Raw genomic sequence first — 24,300 nt, forward strand, 5'->3', positions numbered from 1 at the left:
CAACTCTAATAGCTTGACTTTGTTGTCCTTAAGCCATTTTGCACAACATTGGAAGTATGCTTGGGGTCATTGTTCATTTGGAAGACCCATTTGCGACCAAGCTTTAACTTCCTGACTGATGTCTTGAGATGTTGCTTCAATATATCCACATAATTTTCCTCCCTCATAATGCCATCTATTTTGTGAAGTGCACCAGTCCCTCCTGCAGCAAAGCACCCCCACAACATGATGCTGCCATCCCCTTGATTCACGGTTGGGAGGGTGTTCTTCGGCTTGCAAGCCTCCCCCTTTTTCCTCCAAACATAACGATGGTCATTATGGCCAAGCAGTTCTATTTGTGTTTCATCAGACCAGAGGATATTTCTCCAAAAAGTATGATCTTTGTCCCCATGTGCATTTGCAAACTGTAGTCTGGCTTTTTTATGGTGGTTTTGGAGCAGGGGCTTCTTCCCTGCTGAGCGGCCTTTCAGGTTATGTCGATATAGAACTCGTTTTCCTGTGGATATAGATACTTTTGCACCTGTTTCTTCAAGCATCTTCACAAGGTCCACAAATTAACTTTTAACAAGGCACACCTGTTAATTGAAATGCATTCTAGGTGACTACCTCATGAAGCTGGTTGAGAGAATGCCAAGAGTGTACAAAGCTGTTATCAAGGCAAAGGGGGGCTACTTTGAAGAATCTGAAATATAAAATATATTTGGATTTTAAAAACAGAGTCCTGTATCTCCTGGATGCAATTAAAAGTGTAACCTTCTAATTGGACAAAACACTGCCTCTCAACACATGAATAACATATGGTGACATTTAATGAATCAATACACAATGGCAATGATTCCTGTGGGTTAACAGATCTGCTAACATTGACTTAATGAGGAATGATGTTCAGAAGTGACTGCAACTCAACACAAGTGCTTACTGACAATGCATTTATATATATAATAGTGTTGTTCACTCATTAATATAGCTACTTTTGTTAGTTGACAGCTCTATAAACCAGTAAATGGCCTGCTATAATAGGTGTTTTAGTTTCAGAAGGCATCAGGTTATGTCGTTATAGGACTCATTTTCCTGTGGATATAGATACTTTCGCACCTGTTTCCTCCAGCATCTTCACAGGGTCCTTTGCTGTTGTTCTGGGATTGATTTGCACTTTTCGCACCAAAGTACGTTCATCTCTAGGAGACAGAACGCGTCTCCTTCCTGAGCGGTATGATGGCTGCGTGGTCCCATGGTGTTTGTACTTGCATACTATTGTTTGTACAAATGAACGTGGTACCTTCAGGCATTTGGAAATTGCCCCCAAGAATGAACCAGACTTCTGGAGGTCTACAATTTCTTTTCTAAGGTCTTGGCTGATTTCTTTTGATTTTCTCATTATGTCAAGCACAGTGGCGTGCCGTGGGCCTGGGGCCTGGGCCTTCAGTGAGGTACTACACAGTCCCACCCGAATTAATCCACCTCTTATTACCATCATTATGATGCCATGGCTCTAGACACTATACATTTAGACAGAAACGCAGTATAACCAGGCGTTGCGTCACCTTGAAATTGACAAATTGACATTTTTGGGTAAACAGTGTTTACCCAAAAACATGACACAATCAATGAGTCTTTTCAATATTTCCCTTCACCTTTTCATTGTGCAGCTCCGTTGCCCTGCACGCTTGTTCGRTGAGCTGTAGATCCACTCCGGTGTCCCCAAAAMTTTTCAAAAGCACCATTGCTTGTAAGTGCCCAGCCGTACTTTGGTGTCTCGTTGCTGCCTTGGTTAGACAACTCAAGTTTGCAAAGCCAGTGTGGCTCCAAACACCAAATCGATCACTTGCAAATAATAGGCATTCCCAGCAGTACAGTTTGCAGTGCTTCTCGGAGCCTGTGAGCCATTGATAGTGCTCGTAGTTGGAACACCCTTTCCCGCCTGTGACAGGCTTTGTAGCGTCGGCGTCGGGCGACCTCTCCTTACAATGTCTAACTTTTCTTGAAAAGTTTGTCTTGAGAATGGCGTTATAATTATATCCTCGACCAAATCGATATCTTCTCCTCCTTCGCCATTATGGGTTGAAAAAACAGCTTAGTAGTACGCGAATTATTCGTTTATCAAATCAGTTTCTAGATCTGCATAGACTGCCCATAGGACCTGCCTCTCAATATTGGTAATCCAATCAAAAGACGTGCACGCACTACGCCTGCTAGCTGGCTCCTGTGTAACACTGGAGCCAGCCAGCAGGCGTATAATAGCCAACTCTAAAGCTGATTGGTTGACACTAAATTTTAATTTCCATTCACTATAAGCTACAAGCGCCCGCACTGTTGATTCTGAAGGCCTGAGGGCAGATTTTAGACCCCTGGCAACACATGATGGCTGAATATGATTGGATAAAAGATCTAACATAAAGACCAGCCCTCCAAATCTCAACCTGGGGCTGGAAGCAGTGCAACCAAGAGGAAAGCTATGAAATGAAGAGTATAACTCTTACTCTGGGGAATAATTTAATACATATTTGTGGGAAAATATATTTAAAAAAAAATTATATTCTGATGATGTTTAGGCCAGCAGAGAAGGCCTTGCTGGCCCTGACGGCCCACCACTGGTCAAGCAAAGAGGCACTGAGTTTGAAGGTAGGCCTTGAAATACATCCACAGGTACACCTACAATTGACTCAAATGATGTCAATTAGCTTATCAGAAGCTTCTAAGCCATGACATCATTTTCTGGAATTTTCCAAGCTGTTTAAAGGCACAGTCAACTTAGTGTATGTAAACTTCTGACCCACTGGAATTGTGATCCAGTGAATTATCAGTGAAATAATCTGTCTGTAAACAATTGTTGGAGAAATGACTTGTGTCATGCACAAAGAGATGTCCTAACCGACTTGCCAAAACTATAGTTTGTTAACAAGAAATTCGTGGAGTGGTTGAAAAATGTGTTTTAATGACTCCAACCTAAGTGTATGTTGATTCACAATAGTGTAATGTTAAAAGCCTCAGAAGTGAGCATCAGAGGGCTGTCTAGTGGTACTGGTTGACAGAACAGCTATTACATTTTGTATTCTCTCACCCGCCCAGTAATACTGTTCTTTGTCAGTTGGACTTGGTGCACTGCTCTGTGTTTGTTTAAAATTGGTCTCTGGAGGCTACAGGGAAGTGTGCGGCATTTAGCATGTAGTCGCAAACAGCAGTACATCACACCAGCAGAGGGAGAACATTATCAGAACTGAAGTGAAATCAGACCTGCTTTCATATACTTTATGTGCAGAATGTTAATTCTTTATTATTATTATTTAAAGATAACGTCCTTGAACCATCCCTTATACAGTAGTATTGATAAATCAACAAACACATCATGTCACGCCCTGATCTTTTTCACCTCTTCCTGTGATTGTGTCCACCCCCTTCAGGTTCGCTTATTTCCCCCAGTGTATTTATCCCTGTGTTTCCTGTCTCTCTGTGCCAGTTCGTCTTGTATGTTTAGTCAAGTCAACCAGCGTGTTTTTCCCATACTCCTTTTGATATTCTCCTTTTTCTAGTCCTCTTGGTTTTGACCCTTGCCTGTTTCTGGACTATGTACCCGCCTGCCTGACCATTCTGCCTGCCCTGACCACGAGCCTGTCTGCCGCTCTGTACCTCCTGGACTCTGAACTGGTTTTGACCTTTTGCCTGTCCACGGCCATTCTCTTGCCTACCCCTTTGGATTAATAAACATTGTAAGACTCCAACCATCTGCCTCCTGTGTCTGCATCTGGGTCTCGCCTTGTGCCTTGATATATCATCAATAGTTAAATCATAAATATTGGACATTTCTGCTGTAGCCTTGTATTGATGCCTTAATAAGGAATATTCATCAGGTCCTCCTGATTAAAGCAACAGGTTCTTTCAGCTACTTTTGTTCATACCACTACTAAGACTGCTGCACTTAGCTTTGCTCAACATGTGGTTCTGCTATCTTCATCTAGACAAAGAAGATACCAAGAAAGATAATATGCTGTTGGATTCAATGCTTTTTGAGTTGTTTACAACAACAAAAAACACTTTGGAAGGGCCACCAAGGACATTAGCGGTGACAGATCAATATGTTTTCTGAGTAGGCCTACAGATAGAAGCTGACAAGGTAAAAATCTGTCGTTGTGCCTCTGAGCAAGGCAGAAGAGGCAGGAGAACTTTCCTGCGATGCAGGAAATGTAAAATGTGTGGTGTATTTGAGGTTTAAAAGGGTTTCTGAAGGTTGTAATTTCCATTTTGAAATGTCAGACTTAATTTTCCCTGACGAAAAAAGGAATCAACCCTTACAAAAACGTCCATTAATTACATTCCACATAATAATTCAAAATGTCCAATTGCTGCAGGATAATTTTCCTGCTGTAGCAAACTGGCTGAAATTAAGATCCTACTTCTATATAGGGACAATTACAACTACTTTGGTACTTTTAGAAGACCATAGTTGTCACGCCCTGACCGTAAAGATCCTTTATTCTCTGTGTTTGTTTGGTCAGGGTGTGACTCGGGTGGGAAAGTCGATGATTTCTGGTTCTTTGTTTTTGGCCGGGTATGATTCTCAATCAGGGACAGCTGTCTATCGTTGTCTCTGATTGGGAATCAGACTTAGGCAGCCTTTTTTCCTTTTCTCGTTTGTGGGTTGTTGTCTTTGTTAGTGGCATGTATAGCCTTACAGAGCTTCACATTCGTTTTGTTGTTTATTGTTTTTGTTGGCGACATTTAAAATAAAAGAATGTACGCTTACAACGCTGCACCTTGGTCTGGTCATTTCCTTGACGACGATCGTGACAATAGTGAACTATTATGGAACAGATTGTTAGATTGACTGTTGAACATTATTTTCAATCGTTGAGATAACTGTGCACAGTTTTCCAACAGTATTCAGGTTCAAGGAAAAATATAGAAAATAATGTACCAGTCAACAATTTGGAGTGTAACAATCACAGGAGGTTGGGGAGAACGGGCTCGTGGCAATGACTGGAATTGATGGGATGATATCTAATACATCAAACAGTTTTACCCGTCGCAAGACCCACTGGTTGATGCTTATTTATTAAACCCTCTTAGGCCTCACACTCCCCTATCTGAGATATCTACTGCAGCCCTCATTCTCCACATACAACACCCGTTCTGCCAGTCACATTCTGTTAAAGGTCCCCAAAGCACACACATCCCTGGGTCGCGCCTCTTTTCAGTTCGCTGCAGCTAGCGACTGGAACGAGCTGCAGCAAACACTCAAACTGGATAGTTTTATCTCAATCTCTTCATTCAAAGACTCAATCATGGACACTCTTACTGACAGTTGTGGCTGCTTTGCGTGATGTGTTGTTGTCTCTCTACCGTCTTGCCCTTTGTGCTGTTMTCTGTGCCCAATAATGTTTGTACCATGTTATGTTGCTACCATGTTGTTGTCATGTTGTGTTGCTGCCTTTCTATGTTGTTATCTTAGGTCTCTCTTTATGTAGTGTTGTGTTGTCTATCTTGCCGTGATGTGTGTTTGTCCTATATTTTTATTTAATTTATTTTTAATCCCAGCCCCTGTCCCCGCAGGAGGCGTTTTGCCTTTTGGTAGGCCGTCATTGTAAATAATAATTTGTTCTTAACTGACTTGCCTAGTTAAAGGTTAATATTATTTTTTTTAAGTATGTGTTTGATGTCATTCCTTTTGTGTCGTTCCAGCCATTATTATGAGCCATTCTCCCCTCAGCAGCCTCCTGTGACAACAATATAACAGCATAACAATTTCTCCTGTAGGGTGTTTTTCCTCTTGTTATCTACCATTTTGTAAATCCAGGAAAAAATGATTTGTTGAAAACACTTCCAGTCAAGGATCAAATTAATTTTGCTGAAAAGCACCAGAGGACATCAGAAAGAGAGTCATTTTTCCACATGTATCAACTCTCAATGAAAACCACCTGACTGCCTTAAGCTTTCTACAAATGAAACTATTGCTCATCATGGCTCATTCAAACCTGCATTCCTTTGAAATGCATAGTCACTAACAACGGGCAAGTGGTGAAATGTCTTTGACACAAGTTGTATCATATAATTTGTGTAGATTTATTGTCTTGCCGTGCTACGCTGTGTCAACCCATAATGTCATTAACGGTATAGGCAGAGGAGGTCTACTAGTGCCCGAGCACCTGCCCCTTTGGCCAGTGGTATAAATGACAAATTAACAATTTTGTATACTATGTTTTTTTGTTGTTGTCATTGTTGTTCAGAACGCACAGCCCACAAATGTTGCACCTACCCCTGTCTGTGCACAGCACTGGGTATAGGGAGCAAAGCACCAACATCTTCTCTGCTGCTGATGGGGATTGGGATTTCTCAGTGTTGATATTGACCTACAAAGAAATTATTGTTTGAGTGGTATCCAAGATGTATCAGATCTGGGATTTCAATTAAATTCAACCCCTTTTCAAGATGATAGGGGGGAAAACCAGGTGACGTCAAACTCCATCATAGTCTATGAAATGACCTTGATTAATGTGTACCTGTCATTTACCTGTTATTTACGTCATCCAGTCCGCTGTGCTGTCAAATCTCACTAGCTTTGGTTTACACAATTGTGCGACTGTATACCAGAGAAACGGTTACACATGGGGACTAAAAAAGGCTTTTCTACAAATGTAGTACATTTTACATATCACTTTTGAAGCCCTGTAATGCTGTATGGCTATGCATCCTTGCCTTTCTTTGGTTTTTCAACTCCTTTCCTGCTGATCACCATCTTTTTTTGTGTTTTCCATGTACCCTTTCAGAGCTCTAGTGTTTGTCTGGCTGTTCACCCACATACAGTATTGATATTGAATCACTGGAGAATTCCACGTCTGATAGTAATCTTCACTTTGGCGATGATCCAGCAAAACCGCTTAGGCAGAATACTCTCCAGGACAGTGGTCCTGGAAGCCCACAGGAGGTGCTGGCTTTTGTTCTTGCGTAGCACTAATACATGATTTTTGGTTAGTTGAATCAGATGTGTTAGTACAAAGTTTCCAGGACCAGAATTGAAGAACATATGTTCTTAGAGCTAACATTATACAGGTCTTTAACCTCTCTAAATACCTTACTTTCATACGCAAGTAATTAGCATATGCCTGTCAAATGAGAGGGGAAGCGAATAACTCAAGTTTATTCTCAGCAGCGTATTCAATATTGCGTCTTTGACATTCATTTCCCGTTTGAATGGTTTCCAAAAGAGGAAATAAAAATATATTTTCCTCTTGGATAAATTGCTCCCTCTTGGGATTTGGAAGGGGGGATGTTAATCAAAGTAAATATCAGGATCCTCTGTGCTGATGATAATGGTTTATAGTTCTGCCTCTCTTTCTCCCCCCGCCCTCTCTCTCACCTTCTCCTCTCTCTCTCTTGCTCTCTCTGTCTCTCGCTATCTCAGTCTCCTTTCTCTCTATCCCTCTCTCTCTCTCTCTCTTTTCTCGCTCTCTCTCTTTTCTCTTACTGCCCCACAACTCACATAGCAGCTAGTGAGTAAGAGGACAACAGGGTGAGGCGGTAAACTGTAATGAAATATCCAGGGCTAATCCGTATGGGATTGATGTGCTACACCTATAACTAGTCCTCCTGCCGGCCTAGAAATGATGGTCAACTTTTGCTGTCGCCTGAGCGGGGGATGGCCAGGGTTTGACAGGCTGTGGTCTGTGTTAATAGTAATGGTATTAACACAGACCACAGCCTGTCAAACCCTGGCCATCCCCCATCCTTCCCCCTCGGGGACCAGCCCAGGGAGACTCCTGGGACAATATGAAACATTTCCTCTTCTCCCAAAAATGTAATGATGTGGCTTTATTGAGAGAGGAGCAGAGAGAGGAGTCCTGTTGTCATTTCCTTTACAATTACAGACATGATGAAAAGAGGGCCAAGTGGCTATGATCAAACCCTATATCCCAACCCGATTACTCCATTCTGCCACCTCTGGTCTCTGGGCCCTCCCATCCGCTCAGGCCAGTCAAAACTCTTCTCTGTACTGGCACCCCAATGGTGGAACTAGCTTCCCCTTAAAATCAAGACAGCGGAGTCCCTGCCCATCTTTCAATAACGTCTGAAACCCTACCTCTTTGAAAAGTATCTTAAATAACTCTCATGGCACTCAGACTTAGAAAGTTGGCTGTCAGAAGTTTAACAATGAAAGTTTACTTTAATTAGTCTATCTGCATATTCAAGACATGGCATACAAGAGTGCGCTGAGATACCCAATGTGACCATACTTTTCTCATCAATCATTTTGAAAAAACGTTTACTTAACTGGAAATCAAATGATCCTCCATTGTTAACACAGTGGATGAATCAAATGCTTTATTATTAAAATATTGAACAACCTTGTGCTAAAGAGAGAAACAAAAAAGTGCAATTTGAAGCCTTATGGCATAAAGTGTTCCAATCACTGGAGCTAGCCACAAGATGAAAAATGMGAAGGGATATTATTGTGAGACGATGGGTATGAATACGGTGGGAGCATGTGGGTCTGAGCAAGTGTGATGGCATTAATGTTTGTTGAAATGTATGTATGTCTGAGTTGGTGTTTTTGTCTTTATTTGTCTTTTGAGGTTGGGCATTAAGTCCCAGCCAACGTCATGTCTAGTTTAGATGTCTGTAGAATGTTAAGTTGTCTATTGTATACGTATATTTGTGTATTGTCTAAAAATCTAAATGTAATAATAATAATAACAATAAAAAAGTAAGTGGCTCTGGATAAGAGTGTCAACTAAATTACTCAAATGTGAATGTAAAATGTAGAGAAAAGAAAAAGGAGTTTCAAACGGCCTTCTGGTCTGGCCTTCGGGTCTGTCTGACTACCAGCTGCAGCCGGTCTCAGTTCATTTCCTGCACATTGTATTCGCCAAGAATCACTCCGTTCAAGTACTCTGTCGAGAACAAAGGGTAAATCTGCGCCTCAGCTTGAAAGCATTTCCCACAGCACTTACCTGTATTGGATACATGTGGTTGGACAGAGCTCGCAGGTCATCCCCAGGTCAGAGGCAAAAGCAAAGCACTGTGTTCTAACAAACAGAATACTGTTTGTACTACATGGATATGAATAGTCATTCAGCAGTAAGGTAATTTGGTAATTTGTCATATCCAGTTAAATTGAAAGAGGTTACTTTTTTAAAGTTATGCCAATTTTCTTGTCGATATCTGAGGTCATCCTCGGGTCATATTGTGTATAATACAGTGAGATTTCTTTTTTAAGCGTTCTGATGCACTGAATACTGTTTGCGCAGTTCCTACGGATACATGGGAATGACATTCATTGTAAAGTASGAGGAAAACGTTCTACTGCCTTCTGAAACTAAAACACCTATWATAGCAGGCCATTTACTGGTTTATAGAGCTGTCAACTAACAAAAGTAGCTATATTAATGAGTGAACAACACTATTATATATATAAATGCATTGTCAGTAAGCACTTGTGTTGAGTTGCAGTCACTTCTGAACATCATTCCTCATTAAGTCAATGTTAGCAGATCTGTTAACCCACAGGAATCATTGCCATTGTGTATTGATTCATTAAATGTCACCATATTTTATTCATGTGTTGAGAGGCTGCATAACTGTCAGTGTTTCGTCCAATTAGAAGGTTACACTTTTAATTGCATCCAGGAGATACAGGACTCTGTTTTCAACCCCATGTACCCAGTGGTCACCCTTCATTCAGGTCAGGTAGTAACCAAAAAAGTGTTGAACAAATCCAAATATATTTTATATTTCAGATTCTTCAAAGTAGCCCCCCTTTGCCTTGARGACAGCTTTGTACACTCTTGGCATTCTCTCAACCAGCTTCATGAGGTAGTCACCTAGAATGCATTTCAATTAACAGGTGTGCCTTGTTAAAAGTTAATTTGTGGACCTTGTGAAGATGCTTGAGGAAACAGGTGCAAAAGTATCTATATCCACAGGAAAACGAGTTCTATATCAACATAACCTGAAAGGCCGCTCAGCAGAGAAGAAGCCCCTGCTCCAAAACCACCATAAAAAAGCCAGACTACAGTTTGCAACTGCACATGGGGACAAAGATCGTACTTTTTGGATGTCCTCTGTCCTCTGGTCTGATGAAACACAAATAGAACTGCTTGGCCATAATGACCATCGTTATGTCTGGAGGAAAAAGGGGGAGGCTTGCAAGCCGAAGAACACCATCCCAACCGTGATGCACGGGGGTGGCAGCATCATGTTGTGGTGGTGCTTTGCTGCAGGAGGGACTGGTGCACTTCACAAAATAGATGGCATCATGAGGCAGGGAAATGTATGTGGATATAGTGAAGCAACATCTCAAGACATCAGTCAGGAAGTTAAAGCTTGGTCGCAAATGGGTCTTCCAAATGGACAATGACCCCAWGCATACTTCCAAAGTTGTGGCAAAATGGCTTAAGGACAAAGTCAAGGTATTAGAGTGGCCATCACAAAGCCCTGACCTTAATCCTATAGACAATGTGTGGGTAGAACTGAAAAAGCGTGTGTGAGCAAGGAGGCCTACAAACCTGACTCAGTTACACCAGCTCTGTCAGGAGGAATGGGCCAAAATTCACCCAACTTATTGTGGGAAGCTTGTGGAAGGCTACCCGAAACGTTTGACCCAAGTGAAACAATTTAAAGGCAATGCTACCAAATACAAATTGAGTGTATGTAAACTTCTGACCCACTGGGAATGTGATGAAAGAAATTTAAGCTGAAATAAATAATTCTCTCTCCTATTATTCTGACATTTCACATTCTTAAAATAAAGTGCTGATCCTAACTGACCTAAGACAGGGAATTTTTACTAGGATTAAATGTCAGGAATTGTGAAAAACTGAGTTAAAATGTATTTGGCTAAGTTGTATGTAAACTTCCGACTTCAACTTTACATTCTAAAATCACCAGTGCATGTACCAATAGACAGCCCTCTTCTCAGCTTACACACACTCACACACGTACACACAWGTACGCACGTATGCGTGAAAGCACGCACGTACATGTAACCGATGTGAAATGGCTAGCTAGTTAGCGGTGGTGCGCGCTAATAGCGTTTCAATCGGTGACGTCACTCGCTCTGAGACCTTGAAGTAGTTGTTCCCCTTGCTCTGCAAGGGCCGAGGCTTTTGTGGAGCGATGGGTAACGATGCTTCGAGGGTGACTGTTGTCTGTGTGCAGAGGGTCCCTGGTTCGGGGCGAGGAGAAGGACAGAAGCTATACTGTTACATACACATGTCATGGCTGTTGAAAGAGGAGGACCAAGGTGCAGCGTGGTGAGCGTACACTTTCGTTATTGAATAAAAATGAGGCCGGAAAAAACAACAAACACTACAAAACGAACCCCCGTGAGTACTAGGTATGGTGCTTAAACAAAAGTCACTTCCACAAAAGACAGGTGGAAAAAAGAGGCTACCTAAGTATGGTTCCAATCAGAGACAACGATAGACAGCTGTTCCTGATTGAGAACCATACCGGCCAAATATAGAATAGAAAATCATAGAAACACAAAACATAGAATGCCCACCCCAATCACGCCCTGACCAAACCAAATTAGAGACATAAAAAGGATCTCTAAGGTCAGGGCGTGACGAGACCCCACCCAAAGGTGCGGATCCCGGCACAAAACCTAAACTATAGGGGAGGGTCTGGGTGGGCATCTATCCAGCGGCGGCGGCTCAGGTGCGGGACGTAGACCGCGCCGCTGGCTCACCATTCTGGTGGCACCTCTGGTGCGGGGACCTCGCGCGCGACCCTGGACTGGGGACCCTCGTAATGGGCCCCGGACTGGGCACCCTCGTACGGGCCGGACTGGGACCCTCGCTGGCGGGCCCCGGTATGGGACCCTCGCTGAGGGCTCTGGACTGGAGGGTCGCTGGAGGCTCCGGACTGGAGAACGTCGCTGGAGGTCCGACTGTAGAAACGTCGCTGAGAGGCTCCGGACTGGAGGCCGTCATTGGAGGCTCCGTACTGGAGGCCGTCGCTGGAGGCTCGGACTGGAGTCCGTCTCTAGAGGCTGGGCTGGAGAATGTCTCTGGATGCGGACTGGAGACGTCTCTGGAGTGGAGAGACAGGCCGAACAAAAAAAACACTAAAAAAACAAACACGTGAAGCTACAGGCTATGTGCCCTAAACAAAGTCAACTTCCCACAAAGACAGGTGGAAAAAAACTACCTAAGTATGGTTCCCAATCAGAGACAACGATAGAAGCAGTGTCCTGATTGAGAACAAAATAATAGAAATAAGAAAATCATAGAAAACACAAAACATAGAATGCCCACCCAAACTCACGCCCTGACCAAACAAAATAGAGACATAAAAATGATCTCTAAGGTCAGGGCGTGAAAAAAAGACCTCGAACATGTCATCATGTTCATAAAGAGATACATTATTTCTCTCTTCCATTTGTATGGAATATTTATATTTGTAGTGACTTAATTGGAGAGTAAATGTCAGGGACTTATTAAGAGTAAATGTCAGGGACTTATTGAGAGTAAATGTCAGGGACTTATTGAGAGTAAATGTCAGGGATCTTGGGACCACAAGGTATTGATGGGCTCAGTGTGAATTCATCTCTACAGTGCCTTRAGAAAGTATTCATACCTTTGACTTATTCTACATTTTGTTGTGTTACAGCCTGAATTCAAAATGGATTAAAACCTCAAAGTGTAAGATAATATACGGAATTGGTTTAAGATGGTCATACCATGGATCTTTTAGCTATTTGATTTGGAATTTTAGGACCCCTTTAGGTATCCCCCAAAAATATARAAATATATTTTGATAAAATATTGAATTTGGCCTTTACTACTATAGCCTATTGAAACACATTGAATAACACATTCATAAAAAATAAATCATCAGGAATAACGTTTTGAAGTGTCTGTCCGAAAATCTAGGAGATGTAAGAAAGCTAAGGAAATATTTGTGTTTTTTTGGACACATATTTAACCCCTTACCTTATTTTTGTTGGCACAAAACTCCCGTTCCTCCAAACTTCCATTAATTTGAATGGGTTACCTTCAGACGAGTCCCGTGACACTTCTGTAGATCGTAGAGAAAAATGGGGAACAACATGGTGTTTGTGAGAGTCTCCCCTTTCCACATATTAGTTTGTAGCCCAAACGGTTCAGACACTAGAGACAGAAGTTGGCACATCAGCGTTATCGATTTTCGGGATGTCTCTAGCTGAAACTGATTTTGATGGGGATTTTTTCATTATTTTACTCAGATTAACACAAGGGTTGACCAACTTGTTTTCAGGTTGTTTATGCTTCTTTATTTTTACCCATCTACCAACAGGTGCCCTTCTTTGCGAGGCATTGGAAAACCTCCCTGGTCTTTGTGGTTGAATCTGTGTTTTTGAAATTCACTGCTCGACTGAGGGACCTTAGATAATTGTATGTGTGGGGTACAGAGATGAGGTAGTCATAAAAAAATCATGTTAAGCACTATTATCGCACACAGAGTCAATGCAACTTATTATGTGACTTGTTAAGCACATTTTTACTCCTGAACGTATTTAGGCTTGCTATAACAAAGGGAATAATTATTGTCTCAAGACATTTGAGCTTTTCATTTTTAATTCATTTGTAAAAATGTCTAAAACATAATTCCACTTTCACATTATGGGGTATTGTGTTTAGGCCAGTGACCAAAAATCTAAGTTTAATTCATTTTAAATTCAGGCTATAACACAACAAGATGTGGAAAAAGTAAAGGGGTGTGAATACTTTCTGAAGGCTCTGTATGTATAATGACTGGGCTGCCTCCCACCCTCCCACACAATATATCCATCCTCATGTATCACTGGAGATCTATTCATACTTAGAGAGACCCTGCAGGACCTCACCACAATCAGCCTTCACACAGCCGACTGTCAGGCTGTCCTACTATAGACTCTATAGATAGTGTTGGAAGAAYAATATACTATTTTTCCTATAAAATCTTATTTGAAAGGTTCAGTTGGCCGTGAAATTCATTCATTGCTGTATGTTTGGCAGATGGCATAATACTTCCTATTCATTCTGAATAGAAAGCTGTTTTTGATGGACATTGACATTAAAAGCTTATGGTCCGTCAAAATAATGTTATATATTCGTTTTTCGACAGGTAGCTTAGAATCACTGAATAAATATTTGTTTTGTCATTTCACAACCCGTTTGTATCAGTCAGGGCGGTTTGTGGGAGAGATGCATAAAGCCTCCATGTTGGTACACACCACCCACCCAGCACATCACAGCAAAGTTTCACTGTGTTACATAAGGAGAGTTATGCCTGACTAACTGACTGACTGAGCAAAACACTTAATTTACAATTCAGGACATGCAGAGGGGTAATTCAAATTGAAAAAGGCACCGTGGCAACAATGTTATAAGACTGTCATCAGGTCCTAATATATCATTAGAAATCATAGCAAAGGAAAATGGATGACAGGGTAGAGGAAATAAGTTAGTGCATCGAGAACGGTTGTGTTTACATTGATGAGGTACGACAGGAAACTGAAGGGAGGCACAGTAGTTTAAGAACAAACTAAACTGAGGAGGAAAACAAGCAGACTAAATCTTTAACAGTGTTCATGGGGTGTACTAAAAAATAGGTGGACAGTTTGGAGCAACCATCAAGTGTACTGTATGTTTTCTTGAATAAACATTGAAAAATTAAACAACCTGAAAACAAATTGGTACTGTGGTACTGAATAATTCAACCACTKAGTCAGGGTTTTCATACTTCTTGCGAAGTGAGTTTGTGTTTATACAGGACCTCCCGCCCCCACCTACCGTCAACCAATCATGCAAATGCYAGGCTTTAAGGAGCCCTCTGCATTGTTGSAAAATTTGAGAGGTGCACAGCGATGCGGTAAGGAGCTTGATTTGGCCTCTGCATGCCTCTGGAGGCTCCGCAATTGCGTCACACTCTCCATACGAAGCCTCCGACCACATTTCCAGATCAAGCATAAATTGGCTTTTAGGATGATGAGATGAAGCACATTGCACTGACACTCAATACTCCAAAGGTTGTTATTGGTATTGTACAAAAGCGCTCAGTGGCGCAGCATACTGCRGAGAAGGAACTTGTTGACTCTCTCAATGGCACAAACTTGTCACTAATTATCAGGACTGCCCAGATAGTCTCATTCACACCTTTTGTATTTAAATCCTGGCAAGCAATTCCTACATTTCCAGTTGTGTGCGTTCAAGTTAAGAGTAAGTTTGTTTCCTATTTTCCATGTTTATTGTATGTTATGGACCTTTTATGTTATGGACCTGACATGATGCCTCTCCTTTGTTGCAGAATCACACACCTTTACCATATCCAACCACCGGTCCTCTCTGTCGTCTGCTTGCTCTCTGACATGAGCAGAGTACACCTGGTGACATCTATCCAACCAGTTAAATATCTTGGGTTCCTTTTTCATGGTCCTTCGACCGGATTATGTTTAGTAGGGGTACCGTGGCAGATCTCCATCCACCACGGCAGAGACAGTTGCCTCCTCACCTGAAGGACTGTGTGGTTGGTCACTGTAGGGAGTGGGAATGCAAATGATGATACAAATCCTCTACCCACAATCCTTTGCAATCACACTGAAACCATACAGTCTGGGGTACAATACAGGGTTGTTTATTTCTTCTGTCTTAAATGGAAAGCATTCATTAAAACATGAGTGGAGTTCACATACATTTTCACAGTAAGTAGACAAAAGGAAGTGTGACTTCACTCCCTTGTTCCTTTGTTCTCTGATGGCTTTTGGGGGGGACTTCTTTTCCTGTGCACTTAGAATTCCATTTCCTTTGGTTCCCCGACCCCGGACCCTTCCCTCTGTGTCCCTTGGATTGCTCCTGTCTGAGATGTGCTGTGGACAAGGTCCTCTCCTGTCTGAGATGTGCTGTGGACAAGGTCCTCACCTGTCTGAGATGTGCTGTGGACAAGGNCCTGTCTGAGATGTGCTGTGGACAAGGTCCTCTCCTGTCTGAGATGTGCTGTGGACAAGGTCCTCTCCTGTCTGAGTTGTGCTGTGGACAAGGTCCTCTCCTGTCTGAGTTGTGCTGTGGACAAGGTCCTCTCCTGTCTGAGATGTGCTGTGGACAAGGTCCTCTCCTGTCTGAGTTGTAGAAATGCACTCCACCTCAGCCTCTCTTCCTGCCATTCTCTGGCACTTCCCCAGGAAGCATCTGCTTTTCTCTGACAAAGAAACACTGCCGCAGAACCTAAATAATAGTAATTTACTTAGTAGACAATGAATACTCTGTATATCCCAAATGGGGTCCCCACTGAATGCCTCACTAAGTCAAGTTGCTATACAATGACACAATGACTTTCTGAGTTTCGTGTTTTAGGGTTGATAAAAATCAAAGCACACATTAGCGAGGGTCTATTCCCTGAGGGAATRAATCATAAGTCTGCTTTTTATCATCACATCCTGATACCAGGACAGTATCAGCAGGCTGGCATATCCTCTCACAAGTTTCAAGTTGGATCTCAGCACCTATTTGTGACACTGGTTCTTTTCTTTATTTTGCAAGCCTTTTCTGTGAAGGAAACTTCCTGCATCTCCCACAACAAAAAGTGAAGCTCGCCTGGTGATCTCATGGGGAAATATTATCAAAGCGCTAAATCATTTAAATTACTGGAGTTATTATGCTGATATGACTAGAGTACATTAGTGTATTTTTCTCACAACTCATCTGCCAGTCCTTGAATCTTAGGCTGCTGTATACTTTTATGACAACGATAATGTGTTTAAAAGTTGCTAATGTTTGGATGTGCCACCACCCCCTCTGCAGAGGAAGTGGATGGCTGTATCAAGTCTAAGCACGCTTCCTGTGCTTGTTGTCTTGGGAGGACCTCTCAGGGTAAGCTAAGAAAGTAGCAGGAAAATTTGCATCGTCAGCCAGTCCATTACAGGGGAGGCWAGCAGGAGGACCATCATCAGTCTGACTGAGCACCACTGTCATRAGATCGATTGGTGCAAGCGGGGAGAATGGAGTACTACTGGATATGCCTGTGGAGCGTCTTGGGGGTGGGTCTGTGTGTTCCTGATGATGAACACTATACTCTTCATATGAATCCTCTCAACTTCGACAAAGCTTTAGAAGCCTGTCTGCCTGCCAGTTTCCTAACTAAAGTGGCCAGTATGGAGGAAGCCACGAAGATTTTGAAAGTCATCGCGAACATGCCATCCACAGAAGGTACATTTGAGTTRTGGGTGGGTTTGAGGAAAGAAAAGTTGGATTGTGTGAAAAATGACACACCTCTGAAAGGTTTTAAATGGACAGTGGATAGCAGCAGTGACACAAAACTGGATCAGTGGAAGTCTTTGCCCATACCAACCTGCACGGTTATACACTGTGTATTTCTCTCAGGTGAGTTTAATGGAACTGAGATAGTGAACTGGGGGTTTGTTCCCAGTACCTGTAAGACAAATCGTCCATTCATTTGTAAACAACGTGATGAAAATATGCCTTTCATGGACCAGTGTCTTACCCCACACATACTGGAGGCCCGACCACTCAGGCCAGACCCAAATAATCCTCATAAACTGGATCTAGAATGTTTGTCTGGGCAATTGTTTAAACTGACTTGCTCTGCAACAACTCTGAAATGGAAACGTGATGATGGATCGGCTATAGATGGCATTTGTGCTTCGTGCAAAGCAGGTTATGTGAGAGATGGGTCTGGAAACTGTGTGGACAATGATGAATGCAGAGATCAGCCCTGCAAAGGCCAGTGTGTCAACACTGAGGGTTCTTACCTCTGTAAATGCCGTGATAAAAATGGAYATCTTCAAGACGAGGGCTCAGTGTCATGCAATGAACTACCAGTAGCTACCTTTACTCCTGAAGGAAGTGACACCTATTTGGTCCAAGACCACACTCCCACTCCCAAGCCAACAATTCAGGAGGGGTCTKTTATCATCTTTCTGKCAGACCAACCTACTCCCACTTCRCCTACAGATGACATTGAGATAGTGGACAAGAGTGGAGAACAAGCCAAAATCTTCATAACTGTGCTGATAGCAGTGATGACCTTGGTCGTTCTGGTGGTCGTGGTGTTGGCTACTGTGAAGTGCTGTCTCAGGAGGCGATCGCAGAAACTGGCCATGAACACTGCAGAGAAAATGGCAGTAAAGAGGGCAGAGGCCTCGAAGGAAAAATARTCCCTGGAAAACACAAATGAGAAGGAGGCAACTTAAGCAGAAGTGTGAACGGAGGTCACAGCAGACTCAGACAACCTGAAGATTTAAACTGACAATATATAAGACTTATTTCAGTTCATACTCATCACTACCTTACAGTTAGTTGTCAATAAGCACTTGAATAACATTTCTTCATAGAAAGGATTGACCACTACTTAGACAATACAATGTTAATTTTCACTGCAGTAGTGAAAATGAAAGCTTTGGATATTATTTTATTTTGAGGATGTGTATGTGGGCTCACATTTCTTCATAGTATTTGCTAGGCCTTTATGTTTATTTAGTTGTTGTTTAGTTGTATATACTGTATGTGGTTTGTGTGTATATATAAGGCATCATGTAACATATGAAGATGAATTTGATGCTTCAGTATTTTGGAYGTTTCTAGTCCTGATATAAAGGATCACAGTCTCTGCCCATGGCTTAAAATGTTGAGCCCATATTAACCTAGCTAGTTCTTTCTCAGTTCAAAAGAAAGACCCTATCTTGTCAATAGATCAAKTGATTTTAAAAGCAATGATTTTATTATAATCGAAAATAAAGGTTGAATGAATTATGAGCAAACAGACACTATGGGTAGGTTTATCTTCTAGCCTACAGAAGCCCGAGTAAATATGCACCAAAGAGAGGACTGCTGATAAGAGATGACTTGGCTGCTCTATCCGGACCAGGATGTGGTCGTTTTGCCAATGGTAAACAAGTTTTCCTGTTGCTGTCTGCCTGAGAGATGTAAAAGCAAAAATCACTGCTGCTGTTTTAACTTGAACTTACACAATGAATAATGAATCATAGAGACTGAGCATAAATCTGAACTTAAACTCTGCAACAATCTCCTTTTACTCTTCAAGAAATCTGGAATAAATTAATCATAGGCAGCAGGGTTCAACACTTTTTTTGTATGTGCTCACACCAGAGGTGGGACCAAGTCACTATTATTCAAGTCACAAGCAAGTCTCAAGTCACAAGGTCCGAGTTTCAAATAGAATGGTCTCGAATCAAGTCTCGAATCAAGTCCAAGTCATACATTTTAAGAGCAAGTCACAAGTTCAAGTCAAGTGAAAAAAATCGATACATGCAACTACAAATCGAGACCGTGGGACTATACGTTCTATCTGATATTTTTGTCAAAAATGAGTTAGTCAGATATAATACATCTTTAAATGGTTCTTCATATGTCTGTGAAATTAGAAGTACATTTTAAGTGAAAGAAATGAAAAACTAGATAGTTCTATRMGCATTAACCCATTAGAACTTGGCACTATAAAGTTATATCTGCAATACAATCACAAGCCTGAACAAATCTAGACGAACCAATCACAAGACGTCTTTGCCATCTCACTCTAAGTATGGTCTAGGCCAGTGGTTCCCAACCTTTTTCACTTACTGTACCGCCAACTAAATTTTGCTCTGCCGGAGTACCCCAGAAGTACCCCCTCATGTGTCTTTTACCAGTTGGCCTACTGTAGGGGTACCTGAGTCTTCTCAAGCACCCCCTGTGGATAGACCAAGTACATACAGAGGTCCTAGTACCCCTGGTTCGGAACCACTGGTCTAGGCTAATCTAGCCAGCAATAATGGCACACAAGGAACAAAAAAACACTGTCATAAATCTTAAAGTAATGATGTTGTCACCATCATCAACTAAGTAAAATACATATGCCTAAAGCCAACAAATAAAAACAGTTGAAAGTATCCTGATAAATGCCYGTTCGTTCAATCACATTAATCTCTCTTCTCCGCCTATCTGCCTGCCTTTCTATCTGTCTTGACTTGAGCTATTGCTYGTGAAGTTCAACATCTTARTAAATCTTCACAGGGTCCGCCCCAAAGCTGTCCCTAACGAACTTGTCACATTGTATCAACTAGCCCAGTGATTGCTTACCAGGGATATAGGAGAGACTAAACCCTCTTGCTTCGCCTCTTCCTCTCTGCTGAAACTATATCACTGGAGAAAGKATTCGAGCGAACGAAACAGAGCCCCTCTATGCGTGCCCATGTAACTGATGCTGTCAGTACAGAAATAGTATGACATGCTATCAGTGGCGATTTTAGCATGTAAATGTTGGTGGGGCAAACAAAAATATTTTTTTAGATGCATGCCAGCAAAGCCACTACACAATACTAAACAATAATTCCACTATAATGGTTACAAATGGTGCCTACAAACTAATAGGGCTTACATAAAGCTGTCCTTACCACTGCTACACCTGGCTATCAGTGGAGCCTTGTCTGGCAGCGAAACAGTTKATTCAGCCTCATTTACTGCCTTTAAAAAAAYCATAGCTGATATGCCTGACTTGCTAAACAAATATGGTTTCTACTGACAGCTGAGATGTACAAACTATGGCATAAGGGGAAGAGGAGCGGATAAGAGGCAATCCGTATTTTTGATTAAGACATTAATGAGCGAGCTAGGATGGACGTAGTCAATATAACTATTTGTTCAGCACTTTTGAAATGTATGGTGATAGAATTCAGAACATGGGCRGTTCTTACAGTATTCTCCCTGTACACCAAGTCAGAACTGTTACAATATTTGATGATGACATTTCTCTACAARTGGCTATTGGCTACATGTGCCCCACKYAGTTAGAACAGTAGGCTAATTATGAGGGGAAAAGGGACCAAATTATTTAGGTAAGGCACATGGTCTACTAACAGCTTACTACACAACATTCTGTAGCTAAGAAGGTAATACTATCTRCCTAGCATATTACATAATTTATGCAGCAGCATACAAAACATTTTTGGACTTGTCYTGCTGTGCTCACTTGAACAAGAAGGTGGCCCTCTTGTGGGCTCTAGAAAGTTGGATGACAGTTCAYAATTATTTTCCGTATTTTCACAATTGGAGTTCGTTTTTTCAGAGTTTCCAGTTGTCTTGAACTCACTGAAGTCTGAGATTTCCCAGGTCCGAATTTCCAGTTTTGAACTCGGCAGAAGTCATGCCGGATTAATAGCATGGCCAATGTATTCAAACTTTTCTGGCCCATGGTGTTACCCCCTTTTTCAGGGGTAGTTACAATCTTGTCTCATCACTGCAATTCCCCTATTGACTCGGCGAAGGTCGAGAACCAAGCCGCACTGCTTCTTGACACACCGAAGTCGACCGACTGGCCCACCACAAGGAGTCGCTAGACCATGATGAGACAAGGACATCCCAGCCGGCCAAACCCTCCCCTAACCCGGATGACGCTGGGACAATTGTGCACCGTCCCATGGGTCTCCCGGGCGCAGCCGGTTATGATACAGCCTGGGATCGAACCCGGGGCTGCAGTGGCGCCTTAGCACTCATTGTTGAATTTGCGATTTCCAACTTGTTGTGTAATGTTTATGTCAAATGGCTGATGAGCACCGTTACGTTTTATCTATAATTTCTWTTCATATGACAAGGATTGAAAGGATTTGCCAGTAGATTGTTGACTTGATGCATGATGATGATTGCTTGTCTAGCCTGCTAGCTAAGATGTTGAAAGTATGACGTTGACATGATAAATCCAATCAAAGCTAAGGTAGATATGACATGATTTGACGTCATTTTATCTGTGGCCAATGACCTTGAGCCTTCTTGGATGGGCACTTCTAATGTAAGTCTATGGCAGCACTTAGGGGGCTTGAATTTTCGAGCTCCAGCCGTAGATTTTGTGGTGAGGTAGTGTCCCCATGAATGACAGAATACTGAGCCAATCATGGCGCAACTAGAGAACATTACCAACCCCTACTCTCCATATTTTCCGCTGGCTGACCCACTACCACAAAAAGCACGGAGCTAGGCTGAAACACGTGCATTTTGGAGCTGCCTTACTCAAGAAAGCAAAAAAAGAGACCATGTTTGTATGCAGCTTTATTAACGCAACATTTTTTTTACATTGTTTGCAAACGGATATGTCACACCTATTGATGCCAAAATAACATGCAAAACTGAAAATATATATTTTTTCTAAACAGGTGAGGCTCAAAACAGATGGAGCTCTGCCCCACCTGCCATGAATGACGCATCTCCACTGGATAATATTAACTTAGGCAGGCTACTCTATTTTTGCCTAGCAAAACCGGAGAAAATTAAACAAGCGATTTCTGGTCACTAATCTGGATGTGTGAGCCCATCTTTGCGCGCCAATGGTAATGACTGGTCAACAGTCAAGATGCACAACTTTTTGGTTCTGAAGCATAGTTTAGAATGTTTTAGAAACAACCATTTGTTGCAATGCTGTAGGCCTATCATGTTAGTGACCAGATCAAATAAGCAAAGGTATTGTTATAAAATTAAAATGGCAGGCTACATGTAGCCTATTAAAATATGTATTAAAAAAATATACATATTTTCCCATTCAGCTTTCGCACTAGCGACCCCCGAAAATATTCTCACTGCGCTAGCTCATCCGACCTGTGTTGATTGACAGTTGGTCCAATCAGAGAGAGTGCCGAGTGTGCGTTTCGAGTCAAGTCTCAAGTTATTTTATTTTCTATCAAGTCGAGTCTCAGGTGATCAAATGTGTGACTCAAGTCAGACTCGAGTCCAAGTCTTGTGACTCGAGTCCACACTCTGGCTCACACAGTGGAAATAGTATAACTKCACTGCACACCGGCAGCCTCTAGTAGTGCCAGTCTGTTTCTGCTCTGTAGGCTACTTGTCATAATTGGAGGACTTTTACGCACAGTGCCACCTGGATCCATATTGCAARGATTCAAACAATAATAAGACATTCTGATTAGTCAACCTTTTAATTCAGTTCATATAAATAGTTGCAAGTAAACCAAACTAATAAATACCGAAGTAACAGCCTAGTAGGCCTAATGAGCAAAACACTCAGTGGTCAAATTTATGATTTTGTTCATATCGTTTCATCACTTTATGTCCATATGCTAGGTTACAGTGTCGTTGTCCTCGAAGTGCAGATTCCATTTCTATAAGTGCTGTCACATTCCATGTTGTCTGGTTGAAATTCATCCGCACTGTAACCACGACTTTTCAGAGCCGTGGCATAGTAATCTATTGGTTCCTCCGTTGCATTGTCCATCCACCGCAGGCACCAAATTCTTTGGAACGAACGTTTGAAATTGTCTGATAAAAATCCATACAGTATAGGGTTGGCGCAGCTGTTTGCGTACCCCAAAATCACTGCGAGTTGCATGAATGTCGCGTTATGGTGCTTCACAAAGACATTAACGAGCTGTACAATGTGAAAGGGCATCCAACAGATGACAAACACGGTCACCACCATCAACACCATCAGAGTGATCTTTCTCTCCGATTTCTTACGCTGCTGCCAGCCTGCCTTCATTGCCACCACTCTCATCTTGGCGATGATGAGGATGTAACACATACAGATAGCAATGACTGGGAACAGAAAGCCCATGAGAAAGGCATAAATCACAAACACAGCCATCCACTGGTTCACTGGCTCTGGCATCTGAATGTTGCAAGCGAGCGAACCGTCCAAGTTTGGAACGGTCGTGGAAAATATAATAATGGGTAAAATTACCAGGATAGAAAACATCCAAACCCCAAAGTTGACTATTTTAGCTATTGTGGGCCTCCGGTACCGGGAGGCTTTGATGGGGTGTACAACCGCAATATATCGGTCTATGCTAAGTACAGTTAGGCAGTAAATACTCGTAAACATATTAATAGCATCAACACTCAGAACAAGTCGGCAGAGAAGGGAGCCGAAAGGCCAGTGATGAAGGAGTGAAGATGTCACCAAGAAGGGGACACTCAGCATAAGTAACTCGTCCGCGATGGCCAAATTCAGAATGTAAATATTTGTTGCCGTTTTCATTTTGGCATATCTAAAAATGACATAGATAACCATAGAGTTCCCGCACAGTCCGACCAAACAGACAACCGAGTAAATGAAGGAGATGAGGATAGCGCTGCCGTGAGACTCGTTGTACGTTCCGTTCCCAGACGAGTTGTTAATTAGGGAAAAAACGTCCTCCAGTGTTAGATTCCTGATAGAGCTGTTGATGAGCATTTTGGCAGTTTTTTCTCCCAAAAAAAGTATGTCTTAAATAACCCTTCTCAAACAGTACTGTCCAGAGAACCCATCTCCTCACGGCAGTTGATCGATGGTACAGCGCGCAGACGTTGCGTTTCAGGACCATGGATAGCTACGAATGTTGTAGTCATTTGA

At 42.1% G+C, this 24,300-nt stretch overlaps 1 protein-coding gene and 1 pseudogene across 1 annotated transcript; one reads left to right on the plus strand and one right to left on the minus strand.

Moving 5' to 3' along the window:
- Positions 1-16,806: 16,806 nt before the first annotated feature.
- Positions 16,807-18,733, plus strand: LOC139027679 (complement component C1q receptor-like; annotated as a pseudogene).
- Positions 18,734-21,927: 3,194 nt separating this feature from the next.
- On the minus strand, positions 21,928-24,266 carry LOC111963052 (somatostatin receptor type 1-like). Its single transcript, XM_023986273.2, has one exon. The coding sequence runs from the start codon at positions 24,139-24,141 to the stop codon at positions 23,035-23,037; it is 1,107 nt and encodes a 368-aa protein (XP_023842041.1). The 5' UTR covers positions 24,142-24,266; the 3' UTR covers positions 21,928-23,034.
- Between the last annotated feature and the right edge of the window lie 34 nt (positions 24,267-24,300).

This window comes from Salvelinus sp. IW2-2015, linkage group LG4q.2, assembly GCF_002910315.2.
Source record: "Salvelinus sp. IW2-2015 linkage group LG4q.2, ASM291031v2, whole genome shotgun sequence".
In the NCBI taxonomy this organism is placed as follows: Eukaryota; Metazoa; Chordata; class Actinopteri; order Salmoniformes; family Salmonidae; genus Salvelinus; species Salvelinus sp. IW2-2015.

Excerpts from the sequence above, each read along its gene's own strand:
- LOC111963052 (XM_023986273.2), bottom strand. The coding sequence starts at position 24,141 with ATGCTCATCAACAGCTCTATCAGGAATCTAACACTGGAGGACGTTTTT.